Source organism: Notamacropus eugenii, chromosome 2 (genome assembly GCF_028372415.1).
Source record: "Notamacropus eugenii isolate mMacEug1 chromosome 2, mMacEug1.pri_v2, whole genome shotgun sequence".
Lineage (NCBI taxonomy): Eukaryota > Metazoa > Chordata > Mammalia > Diprotodontia > Macropodidae > Notamacropus > Notamacropus eugenii.
The window spans coordinates 510,431,530-510,444,897 of NC_092873.1; the positions used below are offsets into that span (position 1 = coordinate 510,431,530).

At 46.0% G+C, this 13,368-nt stretch overlaps 1 protein-coding gene across 3 annotated transcripts in view; it reads right to left on the minus strand.

Moving 5' to 3' along the window:
- Nucleotides 1-11,981, minus strand: part of BEND5 (BEN domain containing 5) — a 906,797-nt gene extending 894,816 nt beyond the window's left edge. For all 3 annotated transcript variants that reach the window (XM_072649372.1, XM_072649371.1, XM_072649373.1), the window contains exon 1: nt 11,828-11,981. In XM_072649372.1, the coding sequence (XP_072505473.1) occupies nt 11,828-11,861 (34 nt within the window). In that variant the 5' untranslated portion in view covers nt 11,862-11,981. The remainder of the gene's footprint in view (nt 1-11,827) is intronic.
- Between the last annotated feature and the right edge of the window lie 1,387 nt (nt 11,982-13,368).

Consider the following 13,368-nt stretch of genomic DNA (forward strand, 5'->3'; position numbering starts at 1 on the left):
ACTAAGTGCTCATGTGCCGTTGGAAGAGTGGGTGTTCCTGAGGCTGGAAATAAATTCTGATTGGTTAACAGGTAACAAGAGAATGAATATTATAATGAGAAGTGGGTTTATTCTAACGAAGGTCTGGAGGACATGCCTCTGATCACTAAGTCTTGGACAAAGAGACTTATCTCTTCCCAGACCACTCCAGTCTAGGGCACTCTGGACAAAAGGGGGAATCCACTTCCCTTCAGACGTGTCTGACTAGAATACAATGGGTCAGAATTTACCACTTCCCCGAGACTAGAATTTCTTTTCATTTTGATCCTAGCTAAATTTTCCCAGTTAGTTATTCAAATAGGAAGGGGGAAAAGCTTTAATCCTAATTCAATAATTGATTTTTAACATAAGAGAAATAACAATTTCTCTCAGGGCTTACTGCCACAGTCGAGGCAAGAGGCAATAATGGCCTAACCGAGACAGCTGGGTGACTAGAGGGAAGAGGACAGGTGCAAGAGATGTTGTGGAGATGAAAGCAAACACATCTGGCAACTGGTCAGACTGGGGGTCAGGAAGAAGGAAGAGTCAAGGATGAATGATTCCAGGGTGCTGAACCTGGATGAGCGGCAGAAATAAGAAAGTGTCTGAAAAAGGATGAGGTAATGGACGTACTTGGTTTGAGATGTCTGCAGGACAAAATGGTAAGAGAATAGAACTCGAGAGACTGGGGCTGGAAAGATCAGGGAGTCAAGAGCACAGAGAGAATAATGAAACCCATGGAAGCTGAAGAAGTCACCAAGAAAACAGAAGAGGAACTAGGGAGTGCCTTGGGAGACACCCACATTTAGGGAGTGTAATATGGATGATATTCCATTGTGAACTCAATGTTAAATATGCACGCGCGCACACACACACACACATACACACTACAAACTACATATTAGAAGTTTTTTAAAGATGTACAAAGATGTAAGGTTGGTTTAAAAGTGCTTATTTTAAATTAAATTAAATTAAATTTTATGTAAAGCTTATTTCTGTATTTTCATTTAAGACAAGAATAAAATGAAAATGCTTGCTCACACATATGTGGTGGAAAATGGTAAGAGAATTTTATAAATTTTCTTGCTGAGATGGAAATATATTTTTTAGTTAATCAACAAAAATGAACAGCATATATATATACATATACATATATATACATATGTATGAGTATATATATATATATATATACATATATGTATAAATATGTTATTTTTCTCCTGGCTAATTACAAGTGTTGTATTGAATGATAAATGCACTTAAAAGTACAAGTGCATACATAGCTAGCTTTACTTTTAACAATATTTACAAACAAACAAACTTTTGTAAGGAAAGACTTTCTTCGGACATGGAAACATATTCTCTCCTCTTCTACCTCTGGCTCTAATTTTACAGAAATTCTACTAAAGGAATGACCAGTGTGGCTGGTCAGGTGATATTAAAATCCTCCAAACTGAAGAACAGTAATGTAAGCTGACAGTAAGTTTACATCAGCAAACAGACTTGATACTACAATAAGAGGCCATACAAGGTTTATTTCTGCAGAACATCTGTGATGGTCAATGATAATTTCAAAGTGGTTTATAACATGCACACCCAGAAACCTCAGCTTTCATAAAATCCAATATTTGTGCTGCAACATCAAACATTTGTACCACTTCAATCCTGTGACTTTACACAGCTAATGAAGTACAATTACATGGTAACAGAAGGAAATAAGGGAGCTATTCTGGCGCAGTGTACAGAATGCAAATTAAGGCATGTGCATCCATCTAACAAACTGCTGGAAACTGATTTGCATTCAAATGTTGAACCTTTGCAGCAGTTTGGAAACAATCTGATGACAGGTTGAAAGATTGTAAGAATACACTGTGCTCGATCAGAAATGGTCAGAGTTTTCTTATGCACCTGCTGCAGAAACACCAAAATAATTGCGCCCATGATCATACCAATTTCGAACTGCTACAGAAATAAGCCTACGATGCTTCAAACATGAACATGTTTTAACAGAAAAAAAATATATTTGTAACATAATTGAGAAATTATTGACTGCTTAAGGTACCATTAGTGACCTTTTAGCATGAACTCCTTGGACCACTGTCTCAAACCACTAAACTGAAACCACTGGTATAAATCAATAAATTTAATTATTTTATTCTGTCCCTCAGCAGTTTACATGCCACTGCATATACAGTCAACATTCAGGACCAGACAGTTGTTTACTCTGCCAAATCTCTTGCAACTCAGCAAGAAAAAAACTACAACTCCCTGACCCCAGATCCAGCACTTTATTATCACACAAAACAAATGGAGTGAAGTGAGAACAGGTAAAAATTTTAATAAGCAAACTCAGAAAAAGGGGAGGAAAAAAGTTTGGAGGCTTTACTTAGTGTTACTGGAAAGGAAAATATTAATAATATAAGAAAATTAAAATCAGTAATCTGAAGACATTAGGCTTAATAAAGGAGAAGGCTGTTATTTTTGTTATTCTATGTGAACCTATTTTAAAAATAAATTTGATCCAAACCACTAGATTTTGAAAACATGTTTTATTCAAAGTTAATGCTTTGACAGGAAAGAGGAATTCTCAAGGGCTGTATAGATAGTGTATATTTTTCAAGAGTGATGAGGGAGAGGAAAAGAGAGTGATAATTTTTGTGAACCTAAAAGAGAAACCTTAAGAACACATTCTACTTCTCATCCAGATCACATACAAGTTTGCTGAAGAATCTTGGGACCATTGGTTATCAGAGTTACAATTATCCATACAGCTCATCAAATCCAAGGCTCCCAATTCTACAGATGAGGAAATTGAGGCCCCAGAAGGGAAAGTGGTTTTCATGACTTGCACACATTAAGCACAGAATAAATAACTGAATGAATCACCAGAAAATGTGCATACATGCAGGAATGAAGACTGGTTGAAAGCAATGACACTGAAGATATATTTGAATATTGGCCTCATTTCCTCTCTCTTTTCTAGCCAAACCAAATTACCTGCCATTTGAACAACGAGACCTTAAGATCCCTTTGGGATCACGCCTCACTATCAGGCCTGCAAGCTGCACCCTAAGACCACCAGGTCTTGCCTTCCTCACTGCAGCTGCACCAGCCTAGGTATGCTGGCTCTTCAATTAAAACGTAAGGTTCTCGAGAGCAAGGCCTGACTTGCTTTTCTATTTGTACACCCAGTACTTAGCACAGTACTAAGGACATAGTAAGTGCTTTCTTAATAAAGGCCTTTTTATTCATTTATTCACTCACTCATTCAAAATAAGTCCTGGAATCCAGATTAAAATCAAAATCTCCTCATTTCGCTATGCTAAGCTGCTTCTTAAAGAGTGGACTTGAATCTTAGCCAGGATCTCTAATAAGTTACACACAACACCCAGGCAAGTCACATTTTAATTTAAAAAACAGCCATTATTTCAACTGTGTATTCAATTCCTTAATTGAAGAAAACCAATCAATTAAAAATACACTGTCTTACTACCATGAAAAATCTCCCACTCAAAGAAAGTTCCAATCAGCTCAGTGAGTCTTAAGGTTAAACCCCAACCATATGTATGTAAAGATCCCAAAGATCTCGCATGCTCTCTCAAGTCAAGTCTTAGCTCTCAGCTTGTGCCAAATGCTGTTTCCAGGAAATAGAACCAAGGTGATAATCCCGATAATGAACCATGGAAGAGATTTCCTTTTACACAGTTGGATCCCACATCATCAAGACTGAAAGCTGACTCTGAACCCCTCCAGAAGACACCCACCAGATTTCCCTTAAGATTAATGCCTTTGGAATGGTGACATTAAAATATTGACTCCTCTGATAAAATCACTATATTCTCAGTTCAATGCAGTGAAGTATGCCCCATCATTTGAGGGAGAGGGAATTAAGAATTGGGTAACAATAACAACAATAATCCCTGTCTTATTCACCATAATTAGGTGAGGAGCGCCAAAGAGTTCAATGGATCTGACAGCTCATCAATTCAGGAGTTCTCTTGTCATCTCCTCACAGCCCATCCATGCCTGTCTGACCTGAATTACTCTTGTCCACATCCCCCTGCAAATTTGTCACAGGACAGGACAAAATGCCAGTGAAAATCTTGAAGGCCTCTAAGAATTGTTGTGGGCAGGACTTAGCTTAGACTGACCTATAATATCAAACTGAACTGGCCCTCCTACACCTACCCTAAGGTACCTAACCAAGCATGCCCACTTGGTGCCTGCTTTTCTGCACCCAGACAGTGGCAGATTTAAAAATGAATGTGAACTGGTAGGCCCTGGGCTTCTCAGGCAGACAAAGGTGAACTAGGAAGAAGAGAAAAAGCAAAAAACATTTTTATTAGGGATGAAAGGGACTCCAAGTACCATTGAACTGAACAAAGCAAAGCCTGAAGAGTTTGAGAACTGTCTGGCATCTCTAGTAAGTGGGAGGACAGGGCCTTACTCACTTCCTCAAGCTATGGATTATTGCCCCCTGGTTTTCACCCAAGAGTGCTTTGTCCTTGACTGCCTCTCTCCTGACCTCACAGCTGCTCTTTTGTGACTAAGAAAGACACCTAATCAAACCCAGGGTCCCATGTGCCCCACCTGTAGCCTCCCACCCTCGAGGAAGGGAGAACAGACACTTTTATCCGCTCTTGGCCCTACAGGGGTCATTGGCTACTTGGCGCAGATCTTTCATTCCATACCGCTGGAGTGAGCTCACGGTGGCACAGGCACCAATGGTTTGTTTCATAGCTCCCGCATCTGTAAAGCCTAAAGTGAGGTTGGGACCATTTCTTCCCCAGAGCTGCTCTAAAAGAGGCCACATTAGACTAGCCCTCTTTCTTTTTTTTAATTGTATCATTATCTTTTGATTTTACATCACCTACATTTCACAATGTATCCCTCTACCCAACCCTTCCCCTGAGAACAAATGGGAGAGGAAGGGGGAGGGGAGAGGAAAACAAAATGAAGTGACCTACCATGAAATCTGCCATTCTATGGAGGGTCCTGCACCCACAATCCCCGACCTCTACAGAGAAGAAGAGGAAGGTGCCCTCTTCCACCTCTCCTGAGGCAAGGCTCAGTCACTGCACTTCTGCACTCATCTCTCTGAACTTCCTTCCAAACTGGACTTGAAGCCAAAAGACATTTTCATCCTGGCTCTGTTTCTTACCAGCTTTGACAAATAATTGGGGAAATGTAATTCCTTTCTCTGGGTTTTAGTTTCTTCATCCATAAATGAGACAGAAAACTTACATTTCAAGGCTCTTTTAAGGTTTACAAAGTACTTTTCTCACAACAACTGTGAGAGTTGGGTAATTTTACTACAACCTCCATTTTACAGATAAGAAAACTGAGGAAAGGGGAGGTCCCTGTGCCCAAGGTCCCATAGCTAGTCAGTGGCACAGCTGGAATTCAACCCCAACCTGAGGGCTCTGACTGTGGCATTCTCAAATGCTGAGTGATCACTAATGAGAAAAAGAGCTGTCTTCAGACTGTGGATGGCCAAACGATCCACAGCAGAGCCCCTTGGAGGTTGTTTTCACTGGCATCCAAGTGGGTATATGGGAAACCTATTTTCAGGAGAGCAGGAGCAGGTCTTGTTGGGCAGTTTAAGTGTTCAAGAATAAGACCTACTCCAAGGAAAACTGAAGAGAGGGAGAGAAGGGAAAACAGATGATCATGGGTAAGAGTCATCTAGTATACCAAATCCAGTAGAAAAGCCCGACTTGTTCCCCCCACACCCAAAGAGAGGTATCATCTCCTAGGCAGCTTATGCTCACAGAGAAGGACAGACAGGCTTGCCTGGGAAGCTTATGCTCAGGAAGTGCCAAAGAAGGGTGTGAAGGCTGGCTTGACACATTCCGCTGCAGCAAGGTTAGAAAAGTAATAGGGTTGGCAGGCTCAGTAGTTAGCGGCTCTGGCATGGAGATGATCTACGACGTCAGACAGGTACTTTTACAGGCCACCTGCCAGCAAGCCTGCCAGAGCTACCCCTGGAAACAAAGTCTTGGGGGCCGCTGGCGAAGGGAGCTGCGGACAGTGGGCTATCTACTCCTCATAGTAACAAACGCATGCCTGCTTACTATTCAAAAAGCAAAGAATTCAAGGCTGAAGTAAATCACAAGCACATCATGGGCCAGGATGCTGCAGATTATATGCACTGTCTCATGGGAGATGAAGAGGCACATGAAAACCAATTCTGACAGCACACAGAGAATGATGAAACTCCCAATTGGACACATGTACAAGAAAGTTCATACTGGCAGAAGAGAGAGTCCAGTCTATGAAAAGAAACCCAAGGGGAAGTTAAAGAGAAGGAGGGGCACCATTTCAAAATGCCCCTTGCCCAGAAAGAAGACCGAGATGCTTGGAAGGGACTGGGCAATTTTCCTCAGAAGCACCAAGAGATATACCATCACAATCTGTCATTTCCTAGGAAAATTTTCAAACTAAGATACTAAACCAATTGTACCAAGGGAGGAAGAACTACTTCCTGTTGGGTGCTTTCAGGGTTCCCAACCACTAGCCCCCCTCGAAGGTGCATGTGACAGAAACTGAAACTAGCACCTTCAGTTGAAAAAATACATCTTTCCTAGATCCCATAAAATAAAAGAATAGTTAGTCAGTCAACAGGCATTCATTAACTATGACTACGTGTCAGGCCCTGTGCTAGACTCTGAGGACATAAAGAAAGCAGAAAACAATCTCTGCCTTCAAGAAGCTTACATTCTAACCAGGAAAACATGTAACAACATGTAATAACACGTAACAACTGGGCACAAACAAGACAGAGATGAGAGCAGTTCATCCCAGTGGGATTCGAGATCACAAGTGAATGAGCAGGAGAGGCCTCCTACAGAAGGCAGGCTTTGAGCAGAGGGGCCAGGGACACCTGAAGGCAAAGGGGTCAGGTGTGCCATAGGCACAGGGATCAGAGATTAAGGGTCATACTTGAAGAACAAGCCTGAGAGAGAGATGCTGAGTCACTGAATGCACAGAGGGTAGCAAAGCCACAGCCTGGGGCAGGAGACAGGAGCCGGGTTCCAAAGAGCTTTAAATGCCAAAAGGAGTCATTTGCTTGATTCCAGAGTTGTAAAAGCAAAATCGCTGAACAAGTGGCTGATGGGCTCAGATGCACCTTTAGGAAAATCAATTCTACAGAGCAGTGAGGAAGGCCTTGAAGTAGGGAAACCAGTTAGCAGACTACTGTGATTGTCCAGGCAAGAGGGAATGAAGGCCCGAATGAGAGGGGAGGCAACCAGAGGACAGAAACCAGAGACAAGATGAAGACCAGAGTCCAGATATGTGACCCAGGGAGAGAGAGGCTGAGAGCCTCAGTGACTACAAGGTCAGTGGTAAAAGGGAAGCCCAGAAGAGGGAAAGTTGGGGGGAGATGATAAGTTCTGTTTTAGAAATGTTGAGTTTGAGATACCATGTCCCAGGAATCAGCACATTCTCACCCAGGTAACTCTATGGAAAACCTCAAGGGTTTCCCCACATACTCAGCAGATTAAAACCAGAAGCTTCAGCATCACTGCCACCCCTGGGCACCTCCTGGGGCCTGTCCAGTGCTCAGGTTCCATGACCACACAAGTCTATGAGGCTACTTTCGGCTGAAGTCTTGCAAATGAAAAATGAGGCTCTGAACCACATTCTTCTATGACTCAAGAGCAAAGGCATATTTTTAGTCAGCATATGGATGCAAAAGAAGAACCTCTGTCTAGTCTCTAAACAGGACAAGTTCCCCAGCACCATTCACCGAAAGTGACATTGGCCAAGATACTGGGATCAAAGCCAAACATACATTCAATAGCTCCCAGACACACAGACATTATTAGAGGATGGTCACCAGCACACTGGAGGCATAGTAAAATGCAGGAAGATCTCCAGACCAGTTTTGTATAATCTGGAATGAAGTTGGGAACATATCCTACCTGACATCATCATCACGGATATTTATATAAACATTTTAATATTCACTAAGGGCTCTGAGGAAAAGGGGCAAAAAAGTTTAATAATGTTAAAAGGATAATTTAAATTTCTAAGGATTTTTTTAGATATATTTCCAGAATTATTTTAAAAAGAGAGAAAGAAATATATTTACATTTAAAAAGTGACTTTTCTCCAAATAATTAGGAAACATTAGAGTAGAAGCTTTTTGTTTTTATTTAATTCCTATAAAAAGATTAACCAGAGCTTTAAATGAAGGAGCCTCTAGTCTAGTAAAGTATATTTTTCAATCAATCTGTAAGGGCCTACATTGCCCAGACGCTATACTAGGAACTGGCAAAACAAAGACAGAAAAGGAGCCTACCTTCTATCAGAAGAGACAATGTGCAGAGGTCGGCATATACGGACAAAGAAGAAGGCATTTCCAGGCAAGGCACCAGCAGCTTCTGAATCCGACATACATCACACCATTTCAGCATTAGGAGTAGAAGGAAGAAACTGTCCTTACCCTCAGTCAGTCAATTTGCACTGATTAAACCCCAAGCACATGCCATGCTAAACACTACCGACACAAAAACAGAAAGTGTCTGCCCTCAAGGAGATTATATTCTAACAGAAAGACACTACGTCTATATTAAGAATGTCCAGGCTAATATGGAAATGTTTTTCATGATTGCATACATATAACCTATATCATTCTGCTTACCATCTCAAGGAAGGAGGAGGGAAGGGAAGGAAGAACAGAATTTGGAACTCAAAACTTAAACAAAACTTAAACAAAAGTTTAAAATAATTTACATGTAATTGGGGTAAAATATTATCAAAAAAAAGAATAGATTCCATACAAGGTGGTTAGGGGAGAGGGCAGCAGATTGTGGGGTGGCATGGATGTAGGGGACGCTTTCTGCAGAAGGCAGCATTGCAGCGGAGTCTAGAAAAAAGCCAGGGGTTGTGGGATGTGAAGCAGAGGCCTGGGGGACACACAGACCAGAGACAGTGGACTACAGAGTGTGGGAAAGGGAGTGATGTGTAAAAAGATCAGAAAGAGAAGGAGTCAGGTTGGGCAGAGCCCTAACAGTCAAACAGAAGAGTTTATACTTGGTCCTTCAGGCAATAAGTCAAGTCAAGCCCACAAGCATTTTCAAGCACCTACTATGTGCCAGACCGTGTGTTGAGGCCCAGAATAAGGAACATTTCTTTCCCCACTAGCTCCAGGCTACTATGAACTTCCCTCTCCTTCACTGTACCCCTCCAACCTTGCACAGGAAGACCCCCAAGCTTGACCAAACTTCCCTTTGTAACAGAGCAGCAGTCACCAGGCTGTGTCTGTAAGAGACCTGTGGAATTCCACACCTGGGGTCAGATCCAGGAAGCAGGGACAGCAGCAGGAGCTTGGCAGGGTCAACCAGCCAGATGGGAACCCCAATAAAACCCGTATCAGTAACTATGCAGTGAGGAGAGGAGGAGAGGAAAGGGAAGAGATCTAAAGAAGAAGGTCCAGCCTTGGCCCTTGGGGAATACAGGGGATGAGTGGGAAGATAGGGGCAGAAATCAGGAGCTGCCAAAGTCAGCTGTGTCACATGTTTAGTCCTCAATAGTCATTCAAATAATGCCCCAGGGCATGTCCCTCTCAGAGAAGAGGGGCTTTCTTGGAGCACCGTGAACACTGGTGGAAATCATTTGTAATTATAAGAGCAACAAAAGGGTGGTTGTCTGAGTACCTTCCCCTCCTGCAAGGGCTTTCCTCCCACCCTGGGTCACCATCATCAGCTAGGCAAAGTCTCGAGTGTGACCAATGTAATTCCCTGCTGTCTGGAGCCTGTCCTCCTGCTGACCTGCCCTGGAGAATCCAGGACCCCCTTTTTGATGCTGCCCCAGGCAGGCCAAGAAACCAGAGGTGAGTGCTCCTCTCCCTTCACCTTCCCCTCCCTCAGGCGCCACCGCCAGCTCTAAAGAGTGAGAGCCCTGAGCAATGGGGCCAGCCACCGTTCAGCATGCCAGGAGCTTGGCAAATAAAGTGCCTGCCCTCAAGAAGGCAATGTTCTAATGTTCTAGGCATGATGGTGACACACAAAGCAGATGGAAGAGAACTCCACAAGGGGAGGCCCGCCCAGCTGAGGAGGTCACGAGGCCAGTAGGGCTGGACCCTGGCATGTGAGGAGGGAGAGGAAGAAGACTACAAATGACAAAAAGAAGTGTCTAAGTTGGAGCCTGTGGTGTCAGGAAGCCATGGGAGCTTACTGAGTAGGAAAATGACATGGTCAGGCTTGGACTTTGGGGAGATCCCCTGATACAGAGTGGGCAGAGCCTTGAGGTGGCATGGGGACCCCAAAACAGCCCAGCATGAGGTGGGAGGGCCTGGGTGTCAGAGGACAGGAGGGGGTGTACTAGAGAGACACAAGGGACAAGAGAAATGAGAGGGAATGACTGTGGTATCATGGGCCAGCATTCTGCTAAACACTTTACAAATATTATCTCATAAGAACCCTGCGAGGGGAGTAGTAGTATTATTATTAGTATCCCCAAAATTATAGCTGAGGAAACTGAGGCAGACAGAGGATAAGTAACTTGCCCAGGGTCACTCGGGACCTGATAGGAGGTTTTCTTGGCAGAGACACTGTAGTGGTTTGCTATGTCCTTTTCCAGCTCATTCTACAGATGAGGAAACTGAGGCAAACAGGGTAAAGTGACTTGCCCAGGGTCACACAGCTAGTAAGTTTCTGAAGCAGGATCTGAACCCAGGTCTTCCTGACTTGACACCCTATCCACTGCTCCACCAGATGCCTCTATTGGGTGGATTTTTAGGAAAAGATGAATTCTCTTTAGGATAGGTGGAAGACAGGCGGAAGGAGACACAAGGAAGAGAGTGTAATATGACCTTGGAGGGGGTCCGTGTGAGGAGTTTGCGGGAGTTTGGAGGCTCTATAGGATTCCCCCACACCCACTCCAGCCAACTGGTCCCATTAGTCAATCGGTTAACAAGCATTTATTAAGCACCTTTGGGCTGCCTATAGTAAGCACTTAAAACAAACACTTACTAACTGGCTACTTCAGAGGAGGGTCCAGGGGTCCAAGTGAAGCCCTACCAAACTTCCAAGCTTGCTCTAAGCATTAACTACTAGGATTGCACAGGGAGCCCCTGCCCCAATGTACCCCTCCACACACACACACTCCTGCCCAGCGCCCTCACGGTCCCCCAACCTCCCAATTTATGTCATGAATTATTCCACGTTTTCTACGTCCTGGCCCTTCGGCCCTCGGGGGCAGGGGCAGCACCAGCCCTTACCACAGGGGCTGGCACACAGTAGGTCTTGAACCAGTGCTATTTCCCGGAGGCCCCTTCACGGAATGATGAAATACATACATACATTCTGCTGAAACGGTCATTTCAAAGGAAACGCTGCCAACAAGCACGAGGGGGGGACCTACTGTGTGTCCGGGCAGTGGCCTAAAGCCCCAGGGCCACCAAGAGGGGCCGGGCAGCCCCGCCCAGACAAGGAAGCCCCTCCCTCCAACCCCGACCCCCCCCACCTGCTGCCCCAACCTGGACCCTGCTCCCACCCCAAGGGACCCAACCCCAACCCAGACGGGTGACCCCGTGTAACCTCAGCCTCCAACCCTCCCCTGTGCCTCACGTGACCATAACCCCGGATCCTTTGGCCCCGAGTGACCTCACCTGATCCCATCCCCAATACCCCTCCCCGCGTGAACTCGGGGACCCCTGGCCCTCACGTGACCCCAGCCCCCCATGACTGCGCCTGCATGAACTCACGTGACCCCGGAGCCTCATCAACCCGCCCCACTGGTGACCGCGGCAGGGTGCGCACACGCACACCCCACGGCCACGCGCGCGCACACGCTTACAGACCTGCCTCGGACGCGGTCTGGCTCCGCTCCGCCATGATGGCTGTCCCTCGGCCTCGTCCCACGCCTCCTCGTCACGCGCGGAGACCTCTCCGCGCCACGCTCCACGCGCCCCCCCCCCCCGGCCGTGCCCCACGCGCCCCGCGCAGTTCCGTTCCGCGCCTGCCCCCGCCGCGCACCCCCGGGAAGATGCCGCGCCGCCGTTGCCTAGACGACAGGAGGTCGCCCGGACGAAACTCCGCCCCCTGGCGGAACGTGCCCGGAGCCCCGCCCCTCTCGCCGCACCGCCCTAGCCACGCCTCTTATTCTGGCCCCGCCCTTCTGCCTTCCTTTAACGGATCGCGCGGACAACTGCTGCCGAGGCCCCACCCCTCGGCGTGGCCACGCCTCCTTCGGTAGCATGGTCCCGCCTCTCCCACGCTCCCCTCTCTAGGAAACTGCCTTAGGAGAGATTTCCCAGACTCCGCCCCCAGTCCCGCCCCTGGCCTTCCTCCCACATCCCCGCCCCGCCCCCTGGACCCTGCCCTGCTCCTACCGCACCTGGTGCCGCACCTTGGACACAGGCACCTGGGTTCAGATGCTGGTGTTCCTTTACCCGGCTCCGCGAACCTCAAGAAGTCCCTTCCTCTACTCTGGGCCTCAGTTTACTCATCTGAAAAATGGGGCGCGGGACTCAAGTTGACTGGAGGTTACTAAAGGTGCTAAAGATCGTCACTGAGCCCTTAAAAATCAGTGATTCGGAGACATTCACCGCAGCGACAACCACTGCCCTGATGGTCTGAGGGCTTGGAAAGGGACCAGAAATAAGGAAAGGTGGATAGAAGCCAGGTTGTGCCAGCCTGGGGAGCCGGGGTCTCATCCTAGGGGCAGTTGTTGTGTTCGTCCCATTTCAGAGGACCCTGACATCGGAGAAATGATGACATGACTTGCGCTGGACTTTGATCTGAGTGAGACAGGGCTGTGCAAGGTCATCAGCCTCACTTGTCCTCCAGAGCCATCTGGGGCCAGTGGCCGGATAGTCATCAGGAATTTCTGAAGATATTCCTGGACGGAAGATGGCCCAGGATGTACTGGGGGACCTTGACCTTTTTGGGTACTCACTTAAAGAGGATAATGCCCATTCAGTGAACAGGCCTCTTGAAAAGGTAGTCAGGGGGATGGCCCCTTTAACAGAAAAGAGAAAATACATAGATTAATCACTCTGAAGGGCCAGGAGTGAATGAATGACTTTTATAATAAGGCAGTGAAGGTTGAGATGTGGCCTAGAAGATTATTTTGGTAGCTGTCGGAGGCAGATGGATTGGAGGCTACTACTTTGGTCCCAGTGAGAAGTGAGGAGGTTGGTGATCATGTGACCAGACACTAGATATGCTCTAAACTCAATATTCTTTCTCCTGCTTCCTTGAATGACCAGTAGCCATTTCCCATTCCTGGAATGTACCCCCTCCTTATCTTCACCTGGTAGAATCCTTTCTTCTGCATTTAACTCACTTAACACCTCCTATATGAAACCCTCCCTCACTGCCAGCCACTTCTCAGCTCTAT